Source organism: Eufriesea mexicana, unplaced genomic scaffold (genome assembly GCF_001483705.2).
Source record: "Eufriesea mexicana isolate 0111107269 unplaced genomic scaffold, ASM148370v2 scaffold4304, whole genome shotgun sequence".
Classification (NCBI taxonomy): domain Eukaryota; kingdom Metazoa; phylum Arthropoda; class Insecta; order Hymenoptera; family Apidae; genus Eufriesea; species Eufriesea mexicana.
The window spans coordinates 563,417-578,624 of record NW_016912293.1 but is presented as its reverse complement, the minus strand read 5'-3'; the positions used below and the strand labels follow the sequence as shown (position 1 = coordinate 578,624).

Below are 15,208 nucleotides of genomic sequence, written 5' to 3'. Positions count from 1 at the left end.
AAATAATACACGATACTTGAACGAGAAAAAGAAACATACATAATATACACCACCTTCCATAAGTGAACATTTGATTACGTGAATATTTAATTCAAATAATTGTGGGAAAATAGTTACAAAGTCACTAATAAATGATACTAAATATCTTTTATATTTTTGCCATGTATAGTATTAGAAAATATATTATACTATTTGGTTATTATTGGCATAATGTAATAGTACTAGATATAAAAATAAGTCGAGAAGGAACAAGAAAAAGAAACGTACATAATATACACCACCTTCCATAAGTGAATATTTAATTCAAATAATTGTGGGAAAATAGTTACAAAGTCATTAATGAATGCTACCAAGAATTTCTTTTAGAATTATGGGTTTTAATAGTAAAATAATTACGATATATGTTAAAGTCTTTTATTTTTCAAGAAAGGTATATGTTTCTTTTAGTGCTTCTCTTGACAGACTGATCAACCCCCCAAGACCCATCTGCAGCTGTATCCTACTCCTGAGAGAGTGTCAAAAGGGTACGTCCAAACCCCCAACTCCCATTAAATGTTTATATAAACATTTTTTCCAGGAACTTATACCTTATAAACTATTTATTTGTATCTTACATCCTAGATTGATTTTTGTCTACAGCTAAACTCATCTTTCCAACACCTTCATATTTACCATGTATCGTATCAGAGAATACACTTACTATTTGGTTATTACTTTTTTATGATATTAGATCAAAAAGTAACTCAAGAAGAAAGCAAACAATTTTTAAATAATTTTATACCTATCGATGGAACAAAAATTAAACTATTTTTCGAGTACGAAAGGTGTATAGCTAAAAATAACCAATAGTTCAAGGTACATAGAAAGTCAACAGGTTAGTTACCATGACGGTAGACTATCAACTAGCTTATCGTGGAAACATATGGCATATTGATCGACGACTATCGAAATTGTATCTTTCGTTAATCAAACAATTGCCGGGAGCATAAACAACGCACGAATACGCACGCGTGATCATCAGAGTGCCTGTATTCTCTAATATGGAGTAGGTTGCGTGTCGCACCACTGACTCTGGTTAATTAACTGTGCTGTGAGTAGAAGATTTTCCAGCACAATGGTTCTGATTACAATGTGATTTCGCCCGGTCGAACGAGTTTGAAATTCTCCAGTCAGTAACAAGACAAACAGAGGCAAGAGAGCCTGGCCTGTGGCTAGGAGCCGCAAGATGTGTCGCAGACCTAACCGGCTTGTTCTCCGCTACGTCGAGCACCATGTAACCAGCTTCTCTTCCTTGGTCCTCCAAAGTCCTCAGGTCTCGTCTAACCTCGCCTATATACTGTTCTTAAGTTTCACGCCGAACAGCCGAACAGCTAAGTTACCCCTTAAGGCCGAACTTCGCGTTCTCCTTCGCCGCCTGCCGGTCTATCTCTCTTCTAACCAGCTTCGTCTCTCTATCTTTTCGTTTCTCTTATTTCCAACCTGATTTTCAACCTTCTCGCCAGTTCCCCCGACTTTTCGACTTTCTATGAGCAAATTTACCGACACGCGAAGCGTTTGGTATCACCAGAGACACGCTCACTGCGTTGGCTAGGGACATTTGGTAGATAGGGCGTTCTCCAGTTTCACCAGTTGGAATATCTCTTACAAATATTCCCGGGTATCTTTATTTATTCAACGGAAGGTATTATTTCGCTGCAAGGGTAAGTTTCGAGGAACTTACCCTTACCCTATGCCCGCTTGGTAAAGTTAGAAACGGCTGGCCGTCAGTAATATTACGATCAGTCCCGCTCTATTCTGGCCAAGCGTGCCATTTCTTTAATACCGCCAGCCGCCTGCGGTCTTCTATTAACTTGTCGTGAAACTTTTTCCAACGGATATGTTAGACCGAACAACTGTTCCTTCCCTTCCTTTCGTGACTGCATAGAAAGAACGCGGCTCCCGTTCGCTCTTTGCTTACGTGTATTTTACCGTACCGGGTGAGTCACTGAAGAGGGCTGGGTAATCTTTCATCGATAACAAGTGGTATTCTGGTATTCCGACCTGTCTTCGCGGATTATTTATGACATGGCTTTCAGCTGCTATCGTGGTAATCTTTGGTGCAACTTGTGGAATTTTAAAGGGCTAATTTAGACGATTCGTCATTCAAAACCGTAGACTGTGTGGACGAAATAATTTACGAATTTGAGAACATTGGGTTCTCAATAATTAAATCTCTTCTTTATAATTGCTACTAAGTATTTTGGAAAAAATTATGTGATTATGAAATTCGCTAAGGGTGTATGTTGTTAATAAAATTTGTTATGACCTATTATTCGAATTAAATAATTAATTTTATTCGAATGGGGTGCAAAATTAATAGTGCTAGAAAATTGCAAAAGTGGAAGGAATAGATGTAAGAACACTGAGAAAGAGTAGAAATTTATCTAGTAATTTAAAATCATTTTCCTATGGAATATTATGTTGCATTCAGTTTATAATAAAATCGTGGAATACCATAAAAATCAAATATAAATTGGAACAGCAGTCCAATTCCGAGTGTTATTTATTATATGGACAGGTTCAAACTTTGATCATTCTCGTAGCAAAAGAGATCCGTCTGTCATTCGCAGATTCTTTTCGGAGCAAGGAAGTTTTTTCACGTCTTAATCGAGCCGCGTTTCTCGTTACCCCCCGCGAGGAGAACCCTCGAGTATTCCAAGTATTCGCTGCGTCGAAGGGTTGGCTGGTGTCTAAGCGCGGAGGCAGTCAGAAGGGAGCCTAAAAAGAAATCCGCCTTGTGAATGACGATTATCCGTCAGTGGCTCGACTTGGCTGCCGGCGACGAAGGTTACAAATACTCAGAGGTACCCTTCTTCACGCGGCGAACACACTCCTTGTTTCACCCCTCGACGACGGCATTCATCGTGGATTAAACGCGAAGGAGACCTAATGAAGGTCGCTATCTATTCCTCTTGTACATTCTCCGCGACTGACCATGGGTATTCCAATCTCCATGTCACGGAATTCCTACACAATTTCTGCATAAATTATTGGAATTTTTATTTCATTAAAATAGACACAAATTTTGAAATTTATGATCAGAATGTGATCATTACCGTGGCTGATCAATTCTCATTTTTGGTTAGTCTGTAAGTATTTTAAATTTATGTACGATTATTGTATTATTGGGGATTCTGTGTGTGTTATAAATTAATTTATCTTATAAGAGTGTCGAAATCATCCATCCTTCACTTTTAATATTTTTTTAATTATTTTTCTAGTTGTAGTAACTATATTATTTTAAAAAAAATTTTGTATCGATAATTAATGGTTTTTAATGAACGATAATTGGACGGAATTGAACAATTGTACACTTAACTAAAGTTATTAAGTTTAATTAATCGTGATGAACAAATTTAATGAAATCGTTAATAGTTACTTGAGATAAAATAATTTTTTTTATACAGTTTGTGGGAATATTGTGTAATTTTGAATTAGGAATATTAAAAATATGGAAGTATTTTTGAGGAGTAAGAGTTTGCATATTAAACTGTTCCACTAGACTCGTAAAGCGTTGATCTGTTCTACTTGCGTGACTCGTCGGCGTTTTATTCCACTGTCTGACCAGAGGCGTGGCTGCGCTACTTATTCGATTCGACATAGTATTAGATCGCTTGTGACTTCTCCTTTTTATTTGTTGAAATATTTGTTGAATATTTATATTTAATAATTTTAATACGATCCAAACCGTACTGGTAGAATATTTCTAGATAATAAAAGTCGGTCTTTCAGCGAATGGATTGGCTTTAAGACCTTCTTCTAATTAGACATTCTTCGCTTCTTCCAGAGAGTACTATAAATCCTTAAAGTCTTGAACCCTTTTTTTTAATACCCTGTATAATCTCTGCGCTTCTTCGGACAAGTACAATAGAATCGACAAAGCTTGGAATAAAATCGATGCAATTTATAATCTCGGACGTCCATTAAACCTAAACCGATTAAGTGAAAAATTACGATCCAACAATGGAAATAACGAAATCAATATTTCATCGAACCAAGTAAAATTCGTAGGAGAATAATAAATTTTCGGATGAAATTATTCAACATAATTTTAGTGTTTGTATAATAACTTTGTCTCGTGATAGCTATCCTTTATAATTTCCAGTTGCAATTCTACGTGCAAAAATAAATCCGTATATTCATTCCTCACACTTATTATTAAATGCAGACAGCATAGATTACGAAAATAATAAAATCAAAAAATTGTTGAAACTTTAAAATTAACAAATTTTTGAAACTTTAAAATTAAAAAATTCTATTCTAGCAAAATCTTTAGTAATATTATTAGCAAATAATAATAAATAATATTAAACGCAGGAAGCAAGCTTGGTGTCGGAAATTTGACGTATTAAGAGAATAACAATTGAAATGAAATCGTTGTAAATTGTCAGAACGAGATTCTTCATCTAGCAAGCGAAATTGAACTGGGAATGAAATTTTTGTCGTTCAAAGGGTAACTCCAGAAACCCGGACACCTTCCATCCCCCTCCCTTGTCGCTCGAGGCATCTTAAACGCGCAAAGGAAGTTTCTTCATAAAACGGCAACGCCCTTCTTAATTCCTTGTTTCCTCGCGCGCGTACTTTCTTCGTGGCAATCGTGAAAATGCCTCGGGTCACGAAGGGGCGAATGAATATGGGAAATCGTCGTGCAAAAGCGGATATGACTATAAAATGGAGGATTTATTATATCTACATGCCGGGTGTGCTTTCTTTTTCCACCTCTTTCTTCTCCTTCCGCAGAGAAAATTGCTCGCAAAGGGACCACTCGTGTATGAAGAATATCGAGGAAATTGCAAGATTCCTTAAATCAATTACGACGTTGAGTTTTAACTCTTAATTTCGATTTCGAGAAAATTATTCTTCACATAGGATGATACTGTAGGATTTTTGGCTAAATTAATCCTATGCAGACAGAGATCTGCGCGTCTAACAAACAATAACTCTCTTTTTCTAACAAAGCAGGTTTTATTTAACTTAAATATTACACTAAGATTCTCACAGGTCTTAACTCAAATCTGTCTACTTTTGACTTCTTCTCAATTCTTCTCAATTCTCAACTCTCAATTCTGCCTGCCTCGCGCCTTTGTATCCTTACTTAAAGCCAAATCTATCTCTTTTCATATACATGCTTTCCTTCTCAATCATTCGACATAGTCACAGACATCTCGACAAAGGATTTCGCGCTTTGTGAACAAATTTACGCGAGTACGTATATATTTTACATTTATTTCAATTTGTATTTTAATTTATAATTTTAAAAATTTTAATTTTTATAGTTTAATCTAGAAAATCCTACAATTATCAAATTTTCATATATATATCACCAATTCACAAAAATCTAGCGAATCTTAGCCCTAATGTGATAATGTGATATAGCATAATTTATTCTTATAAAAAAATATTTGACGAGTAAATTATTATTAATATATAATAATAATAATAATAGTATTATTATTATTATTAGTATTACGTAAGTACAACAAGTGCATAATGTCAAAGTCTACAGCTCGTCTCCAGCGACTTCTCAATCTTGATCTGATCGATGCTTGACAATCAGAGTTCCATGCTATCCTTCACGGTGGTTGACTACTATAGCAATCGTATTCGAAGCTTGAATGGGATCGAGACCGCACGCGATTAAATTCTCCCATGCCCGTGTTACCCAATCGTCTAAGGGGAAATCGTTTCATCCCTGTCCCTGTTTCTTCGTCTGTTTCTGCTAGGGAATGTTCCTTCTGTTGACACAGACAACGCGGTCTACGAACGACTATCCGGGATCATAGGCGTAAATCGATCAATTCGTCTTAATTGAACTTGGACCGAAGGATGCAAATTTTCAAATTAACGCGATATCGTCGAAGTTATCCAAAAAGTTAGATTCGTGACTTGGTGCTGAAGCATTTTTAATTTCCGTGCGAAATTTGTAAATTTTGCGATTCAACTATAATGATTCAGAAAAATGCTTTAAGCGAATAACAGAAGAAGGTGTCAATTAGCTTGAGAACATTAACTCTGTACACGATGAAAATTCTTTGATTCATTTTGCTAGTAATAACAATGAAAATTTTAGTTATGGAAAATGAGAAAATTTTTAAAGTCAAAATTCATTTTGGAAAGGAGGAATTTGCTTGTATAGCAGGTTTGTTCGCTCTTTCATCTTTATTAATAAATTAAAAGTTGTCGAGTAGTGCAAAGTAGAGTCAAATGACTCCAAGTGTCTCTAGAACACAGCTAGTGGTCAATGTTACACAACTATAGTCGTTGTCACTAATTCTCTTTCATCGAGTTAGTCGGCGCACAAATCAAATTAAACACCGTGTTCTACCCATTAAATCTGTAACATTCTACTTTATCAGATATTATCACAGTTGGCCCAAAGTTCTTATGGGTATTTACTTCAGGCTTTCCTGTATATCTTACAATCAGTGCGACGTATCTCCTAGTTGGCAACTACCAGAGGGTGACAAGTAAATTAATTCGCCTTTTATTTTCGGTTAATATACCGAAAATGTGGCCTTAACTCTTTCTATTCCTAGGATCTGAGGTTTTTTGACACTACGTTGAACTCATGCGATGAGACAGGACCAAGATTTGAGTCAATGAAAGCAATTTTATTGCGATAAACGAGCTAATATACAGAGTCTTTGTAAGGTGATGTATTTAATTATCTATATAATTATTTTTCATGACCAGAGACCTGTTTATGCGAATGCAGAAAAGTGTGTTTATTGATTAAGTTGACTAGTCAAGCAGATGAACTATTACTGAATTGGAAGGAAAGTGAAGTGTACTTGGATACCATGAGTCTAGTGTAAGAAGCACATAGGCTACCTATACCCTGCAAATTTTTAGATCACATTTCTTCAAAGGGACTTCAAAAAGACTGCAATTTCTCGCAGTGTTCAGACTGATTTGGAAAATTCAACTGTCGATGTCACGAATCTATAATGTTTCCAATATAAAAAAGAATTAGGCTATTTATGCTTTGCAGGCCTATAGACCATATTCTTCCAAAAGGAATTACAATTTCTTGGATCCTTGGAATTAGCCAGGTAATTTACTCTCTGATAGATTAACACTATGCTGTTCGGTGGCACCACGTTGGTGTCATGCGAAAACTATCGGGCAAATGCTGGTGACACCACGTTGGTATCATGTCAAGCAAAAGAATTTCGATTAGACGTGCGAACGGCATAATGTTAAAATTCTGCATTGGGAGAAGGATTAAATGCACCTGGTAGTCGTGATAGACTATGTTCTTTCAAAAAAGTTACCATAATTTACAAATTAATTTAAATTTAATGATAAAGTGCCCTACATCCTCTCACTCAACAGGTCCATCACATCTGCTTATGTCTTCAAAAGTGGTCGAAAATTTTTTAACATCAATTATTATGCCAATATTATCAGTACTGTCAGATTTCGCGATATGACACTAAGTACCCGTATAGGTGCATTTCCAAAACCATGTGTCAGTGACTAATCTAGCCAAAGATTCGGACGTTTCGAACCCTCGATCACGAAATAATTAAACAATCGCGTAATTGTCAGCAGTCGATCGTGCGAGCTGTCAACGGGGTATTCAAGCGACCCGTTCGCAATAATTGACAGAGCAACGTGGTAGCGCCATGCATTCTGACGCAGTGGGGCTCCTATGAGAGATTGGTCGACTGCTGTAAATCGCTATAATGCGTCGTCGGTGCACCGGCGCGAGATTGCAGAGGTAACGCTGCATTAACTAAGGAAGAACGGCTTTGGGGAACGAATGGAGACCTCCCGCGGGATTAATAGCATCGACACACTCGCAATACGATTGACAATGTTTCGAGTTTGCTCGAAACGGATAAAGGAAGCACGGAAATGTTTCCAATATCGGATAAAATTGAACTCTGACTTAGTGAATCGACTTATAGTCGTGTTTAGTATCGTCAAGTGAGAAATTTATAGTTATAGAAGTGCATTCCACTCACTATTCGAATTTTCAAAAATTACTCGTGACTGTTTAAACTGTATTTACATTAAATTTAAACTATCCTTAATGTCAGCTTCAATAGGATTACGTTTTTCGATTAAGTTACTATACGTGTATACACATGGAATAAGAAAAGTTAGTAGCAATAAAATAATAATTAATTTACAAAGAATATAATGCAAGTCATTGAACAAAATATAAATCCTATATATTTAAATATTAAATAGTAAAATTCAAATTTGGATCAGAATATTCCCTTAAATACTATTATCTACGTTCTACGAGAGTATACACTATCAGGAAGAAGCTCAGTTTTCAAAAAAATAAAGAAATGTAAAAGTTACTATACATGTATACACATGGAATAAGAAAAATTAGAAATAATAAAATAATAATTAATTTACAAACAATGTAATGCAAATCCTTGAACAACATTTAAATATTAAATAATAAAATTCAAATTTGGGTCAGAATATACCCTCAAACATTATTATCTACGTTCTACAAGAGTATACATTATCAGGAAGAAGCTCAGTTTTCATAAAAATAAAGAAATGTAAAAGTTACTATACATGTATACATATGGAATAAGAAAAGTTATAATAAAATAGTAATTAATTTATAAAAAATATAATGCAAGTCATTGAACAAAATGTAAATCCTATATATTTAAATATTAAACAACAAAATTCAAATTTGGATCAGAATAAACCCTCAAACACAATTATCCACGTTCTACAAGAGTACACACTACCAGGAAGAAGCTCAGTTTTCATAAAAATAAGGAAATACTTCATAATTCCAATTTTAATTTTTATAAATCAAAATTGGGGAAATTTATAATTCCTTTTTCCCGAAAGAGAGCTTTCGATTTCCAGAAACTTCTCATTGCAATACTGTGCACGAATAAACAATTTCTCAGAATGCAAATTAATCGTTATATTGCTAAAATTTAGCTTCGAATTATTAAAAATTCTCAAACCAGTCAAAACAACTACTTCTAAACTTCCCATTTTCGAATTTACTAAAAGCATGCATCTACATCTACGAGAATTAATAGAAAGCACTTAGGGTTGCATTTCAGTCAGGTGTCGATAATTCCAGTGGTAAGACTAACCACTGCTTGAGCAATGCGAGCAATACAAGGTACTAGATTGCGAAGGTACATCACTCTACCATTCTGACGCGCGTATGTTGCCACATTTTCGAAGATGGACTGAGTCTGGTGACCATGGGTCCGAACGTGCATATGGGGTGCATTGTAGGATGGCAAATGCAACGGAACACTCGGTGTCCTCGCGCGAAGGACCTTGAATTACGGTTACACGTGCTGCAGCTCCTGTGCATATTTGATGTATTTTCAATCGGATCTCGCCCTTTGCGGCCAAGTCCATCGTCGTTTTATATGCAGATATACCGATGAACGACTGATCCGGGTATATACGCCCGCATGTGTATATGTACACGTGGTATATCTTCTCGGAGATCAAAGTGCAGCGTTCCGAAATTCGTAATTTGTGGGATTAATGCTCTGATTAGTGCGATGTCCGACTGTAAAGGATTTAAGGGGAATGGATTTAATGCTCCAGGATTAATCGCGACGTAAGTTTTGACGCCTGTGGATCACTTGTCACGAGAAAATTCGATTTCTGAATTAATTACATTAGGAAGGTGTCGCTGATTTTTTAACGCCTTTATTGTGTAAATTTGAAATATAATTAGTATCGATTTGTAATTTAATTAATATAATAATTTTTGGATGAAATTTTTATATAAATCATTGTTGGAGATTTTTTGCAGATTTTTGTATTTATCGTGTAAAATTGAAATATAATACGTCCCTATTAAAGCAGGCAGAAATTACGGATACAAATGGAATTTGGGAATTTGGGAATTTGGGAATTTGGAATTTGAATTGGTAGAATTGTGGCGACTGATTTATTCGTTTCGATCATTTGCATGTCATTTCTATTCACGGTGCTTGATAGCGAAGGATATTTAATTTCTTTTCAATTTTCAACTTGGTCCAATTCATACCCAATTATTGGTTCTCTGATATCGTCACGAAATTGAAGTACTTACATTTAGTTTTTACTTCGTTAGAAATAAATCAATATTCCACTGTATGTAAGCGTGAAATATCTGTATATCTTGGTTTTATTCCAACATGATAAATTCCGAAGTACGGAAGGATTATTTTTTAATAAAAAGATGTAACTCCACGTTTGCATTTAGGTAGGAAATACGTAACACGAATCAGGATTTTACCGCGTGAAGCATTAAAGGTCGCTTAAATGGAGTTTTGCAAAGGCTAATATTACTCGGCAACTTCTGTTCTAATAAAAGTGAGCGCACTCGCAAGGGTGGAAAGGAAGTGTAAAACAAACACAACGAACGTGTTCGAAAGCCCACTTGCTAGTGTGGCGAAATGCTTTTGAACTTTATGAACTTTGAAGAATCTCGAATTGCTTTCAGAAAATCGATCTCTAAAAATTAATTGCAGAAATCAAATATTCCCATCGCTTGAGAAATTTCGGTGGAAAAGCGTAGAATGTAACTTGAATTTTAGTACATAGGTACGCGAAGATTTGTATTTAGAAAAAGAAAGAAAAGTGAGAATATTTCATTTCATTATGTTTCCAAATTTTTAAGTGTAAGAACGAAAAGAAATTTTGGAAATTTTTACTTTTTAATTCGAATGCTTCCTGAAGGGATGCTAACGTGCTGCACTGTTATTTTAGAGAGTAGAATGTAACTTGAATTTTAGTACATAGGTACGCGAAGATTTGTATTCAGAAAAAGCAAGAGAAATGAGAGTATTTCGCTTTATTGAGTTTCTAAATTTTTAAGTGTAGGAACGAAAAGAAATTTTGTAAATTTCGACTTTTTAATTCGAATGCTTCCTGAAGGGATGCTAACGTGCTACACTGTTATTTTACTCTTTTCTATAAGAACAAAGAAAATGTTCCCTGAGTACTTTTAAAAAGCTTAGGATGAACGTGATAAGAACACGCAAAGTACTTACACATGTGGTAGAGAACCAAGTTTTTCGTAGTTCCGTTGTACTTTTGGAAGGCTCGATTTGTGGGTGCGAACACCGTCACGTGACGATACGTGAGCGTGGTGTTGGCCACCTGACTTGCTTCCAATAACTGGTAGAACTGCAACAGGAAAATGAATATGTTCATTATAGTTTTATTATTTTATTTTATATTTTTTATTTCACAAAATCTTACCATAATTATTGTACAAAAAAATATTTTCTCTTCTTTCCATCATCCGAATTTATACTGATTCAAGAAACATAAATCATACATTCATATGTGTGTATATATATAAAAGAAATTCTCACATAAAATATTGGGATTAATATATTATGTATTGTATTATTATAATATGTATTATATTAGTAATATATTATATAATAAGTATAATTTTTGTTTCAAATTTGTGAAGTAGATCAATATGAAAATTTATTAATCAACGTACATACACATATCTGAGACGTGTAACTGTTCGATTCATATATGAGCCGTTCACTGCATATATCAATTAACTCCACTTTTTGAAAAATCTTAAATATAAAAAGTTATGACTATACCAAGTGCTTTGACATTTAAATTCAAGATTTTTCAGAAAGTGGAGTTAATCAATTTATGCAGTGAACAGCTCATATGACAGGGTTAACGTGACTCAAAAATTATCAATGGAAAAGCGAGCATGTTTAGGATGTCGAAGAAAAGAATTGAATAAGGAATATCAAGAATATTCGTATATATGAAGTTAATTTAATCAATACGATATATTAAATAAAAATTTCCCAGTTTTTAATTATTAATAAAATATGTACATTTCGATAACATTTTTAAACCGATAATTTTATTTTAAAAAGAAAAATTTTATTATAAGACAAAAATGAAGAAGTGCGAATGAATTAATGTAGTTATTACGATACCAAGTGCTTTGACACTTAAATTCAAGATATTTCAAAAGTGGTGTTAATTGATCTGTGCAGTGAACGGCTCATATGATAAAGAATAAGAAGAAACGAAAAAATATAGGGTTTTTGAGGTCACAGTTTTATTTTTGCTATTCACAGGAAAGGGAATTATCAAAAAATATTGCACGATAGATTTCAATAGGACAAAGTATGTTCTCGTTTACGATAGTCGTACAAAAACCGAAACTACGTTCTGCATCGCAAGTATGGTTATAGGGTCAGTACACCGCAGCGACGCAGTGTCCTGGTGGCACTATTGCGAAGTTTGGGGATGGACTCCGGAAGGAAGCAATAAGTAATGGGGCGGTGACGCTTACAGATGCATGGGGGCACCCGAAGTTTCGGGTGGACTTGTCTGAATGTCTTTCAGAAATGGCTGCATAGAGTCGAAGAAATGGAGAAGTGGGAAAAGAGATAACGTGAGTCTACAAACATACACGTATTACATAGTCGTAGTTAGGAATGTATGTATGTACATTATCGTAGAGAATTGTGCGAGATTTATGCGACAGTTATTTCAAACGAATATATTCGATCAATCGTAAAAATATTCGAATTTTTGCGTCATAAATATTTAACAAATGAAATATATACATTGAATATGAATTTTGGCATAATGCTGCGTCGAAGACACGTGGATGAACTTATAAAAAGCTGCTGAAGAGATAAGTTTCGTTATATGTGTGAATAAATAGTTTATGAGACCTAGATTCAGAGAACGAATGTTTATATAAACATTAGATAAGATTTGGGGGTTTAGGTGAACCTTGTCACGTACCCTCTGGACACCCCTTCAAGAGTCGGTCAGTCGTTCTAGAGATAGACTCAAAGATAGGTATGTTAGTGGTGAATGAAATTTAATAATAATAAGAACAATTATTTATTTAATTACAAAGATTATTAAATACAAACATTAGGTTGAAATATAATTTATCACAATCACATGCTCACACGTCTTCTCACTATTAAAACTCAGTTGCAACTGACATATGCCAAATCACTCTCATTTTTTCTTTCTTCTTTCATACATTACATTACATATACAATTCACACAACACCTCGATTATTACACGCATACTCATTTATCATAATAACCTGAATTCATTAGATATTTTCATTCCATGCATACTAGTTCCACTCATTCCAACACATATATTTAAAAATCTATGTAACCATTACCACAAGATATACCTTCCTTGAGTAATAAAAGAATTTAAAGAATTTGTTTATATATTAAAGAATTTAATTAAAAGAATTAAAGAATTTATATATCGTGGTTATTTTACAATTATAAACTCATAATGCCAATAAAAATTATAGCTAACCTATAAAAAGAGGAGGCTATAAAATCTTGGAAATTCTATAAAGATAGAATTGATGAAAATTAATAAATAATTTTTCTCAAGTTTTTCTTCAAGAATATCATATTAGGCGAGAAAAATTTTCGACACGTGGTGCAGTAAATTCACGATCTGATTAACCTAACAGAAAAGTCTCAAGGCCCAGTACCGTCACCTGGTCAACTTCACCCTAATTAACACTAGACCTACCATGACCTAAACAACGTTTTAAAAACTTTTAATTAAAAATTCTCCATTCAACATTATCACTTTCGTTACTTGCCTTCGAAACTTTTCTCATAGCATACATGCACAGGGTGCCCTGTAATTTATCATGCAACCTGTAAGGGGCTGGTTTTACACAAAAAGAAATAAACCAAATACGTAGAATAACGTTTCCCTCTACGACGTTTCGTTTCTTAACAAATTGAGTTTAAATTTTCGATAGTTTGCGGTTGCTATACATACCCATATTGGTAATTAGATCGATAAGTTCGACAAATATTAAGTATTCTTGACAGGAAAAATAAAATTATAGAACAGACGTAAAGCGTTTCATGAAAAATAATTCTCAAACCAAATCAGAATCGAGATATAGAAGATAGTTTACTTCAAAACATATCAGAATAGTTTACTTAAAAATCTTAAAAAATAATAAAAATATTTTTTCACATAGAATAATTCTCCTTCAGTTTGAATTACGTTTGAGTTAAATTTATAAGTTTATTTCATCACTTACAGGGCTTTATAATCAATTTCCCAATACCTGTCTCTTCCTATATTCTTTTACTTCTTCTAAAATCCATACCTAACCTATCTAATCAATCACGATCGATGATTTATTATAAGATAATTATAGTAAATTTAAAGACGACTCCATAATTCCACCTCCTCAATCGCGATCAATTCCACAGAGCCTCTCTCAGTGATTACCATAAAACGAGGCGAAGGGGAATAAAAGAAACGTTCATCGATTTCCTGCCATAAGCGAATGTATCGTAGCTCAACAACTGGTACATGGAAGAAGCAACTCAAGTCACGCCGGATTAAACGTACGATTGTGCATGGCGAATTAGCGATCCGCGTTCCACAGCCAGGCGAAAGCGCTTAATCCGGCGCGTCGAATGAAATTTCCCAGGGTCTTTGGTCTCCCCGAAAATTTGCACAAAGGAAGCTCGTTAGTTATCAATGCGCAATTAACCCTGCGCCAAGTCAAATCGCGGGAAATATTAGCCGGCTCGCGTTCCTCCCTAACGCCGAATGGAAAAACACGACGAACTACAAGGCAGAAAAACCGACGAGCAGGTGTCCTCTTCTAAGGATAATAACGTAATTTTCCGGACCACGTGTCGTTTTTATTTTTATTCGGAACGTGTGAGTAATTTGGATAATGTCTGTGACACGAGGATGTCGATGGGGATGGATCACAGTGATTTTTATTTAATTTCTGATAATTTTCTAACGAAGTTTGTAGTTTCCTGTATGAAAGTTATGCTTCATTTTTATAGAGGATCTATATTTTTTATTGTAGATACCTGTGCCTATGCGTGAGTTATGATAGAGGCATATAAACTTTGCAATTTGACGAAACTTTTCATATTTTATCGCTTTCTTTCTTTACAGCCATTGATACAAAGTTTGACAAACACCTGCGGTGTACTTTAGCTAACCCTAATGCTGAGAGCATAACAACTTTGAAACTCTATAAGTGAGTAGTGTTTGCAGATATTTTTTAAACGCTTTTTACGTTTAACGCATTAATTTGAGACATTTCTATTTAGTATATATATATATTTTTCGACATGTTTACAGATAAAATGAGTATGTTGAAATAAAGAGGGAGTTAGAAATTTTTTA

At 34.5% G+C, this 15,208-nt stretch overlaps 1 protein-coding gene across 1 annotated transcript in view; it reads right to left on the bottom strand.

Annotated features, from left to right (window-relative positions):
• Window positions 1-15,208, bottom strand: part of Fas1 (fasciclin 1 Fas1 domain-containing) — a 588,690-nt gene that overhangs the window by 169,730 nt on the left and 403,752 nt on the right. Inside the window, exon 2 of the mRNA XM_017905693.1 lies at window positions 11,037-11,172. Within this exon, the coding sequence (XP_017761182.1) occupies window positions 11,037-11,172 (136 nt within the window). The remainder of the gene's footprint in view (window positions 1-11,036; window positions 11,173-15,208) is intronic.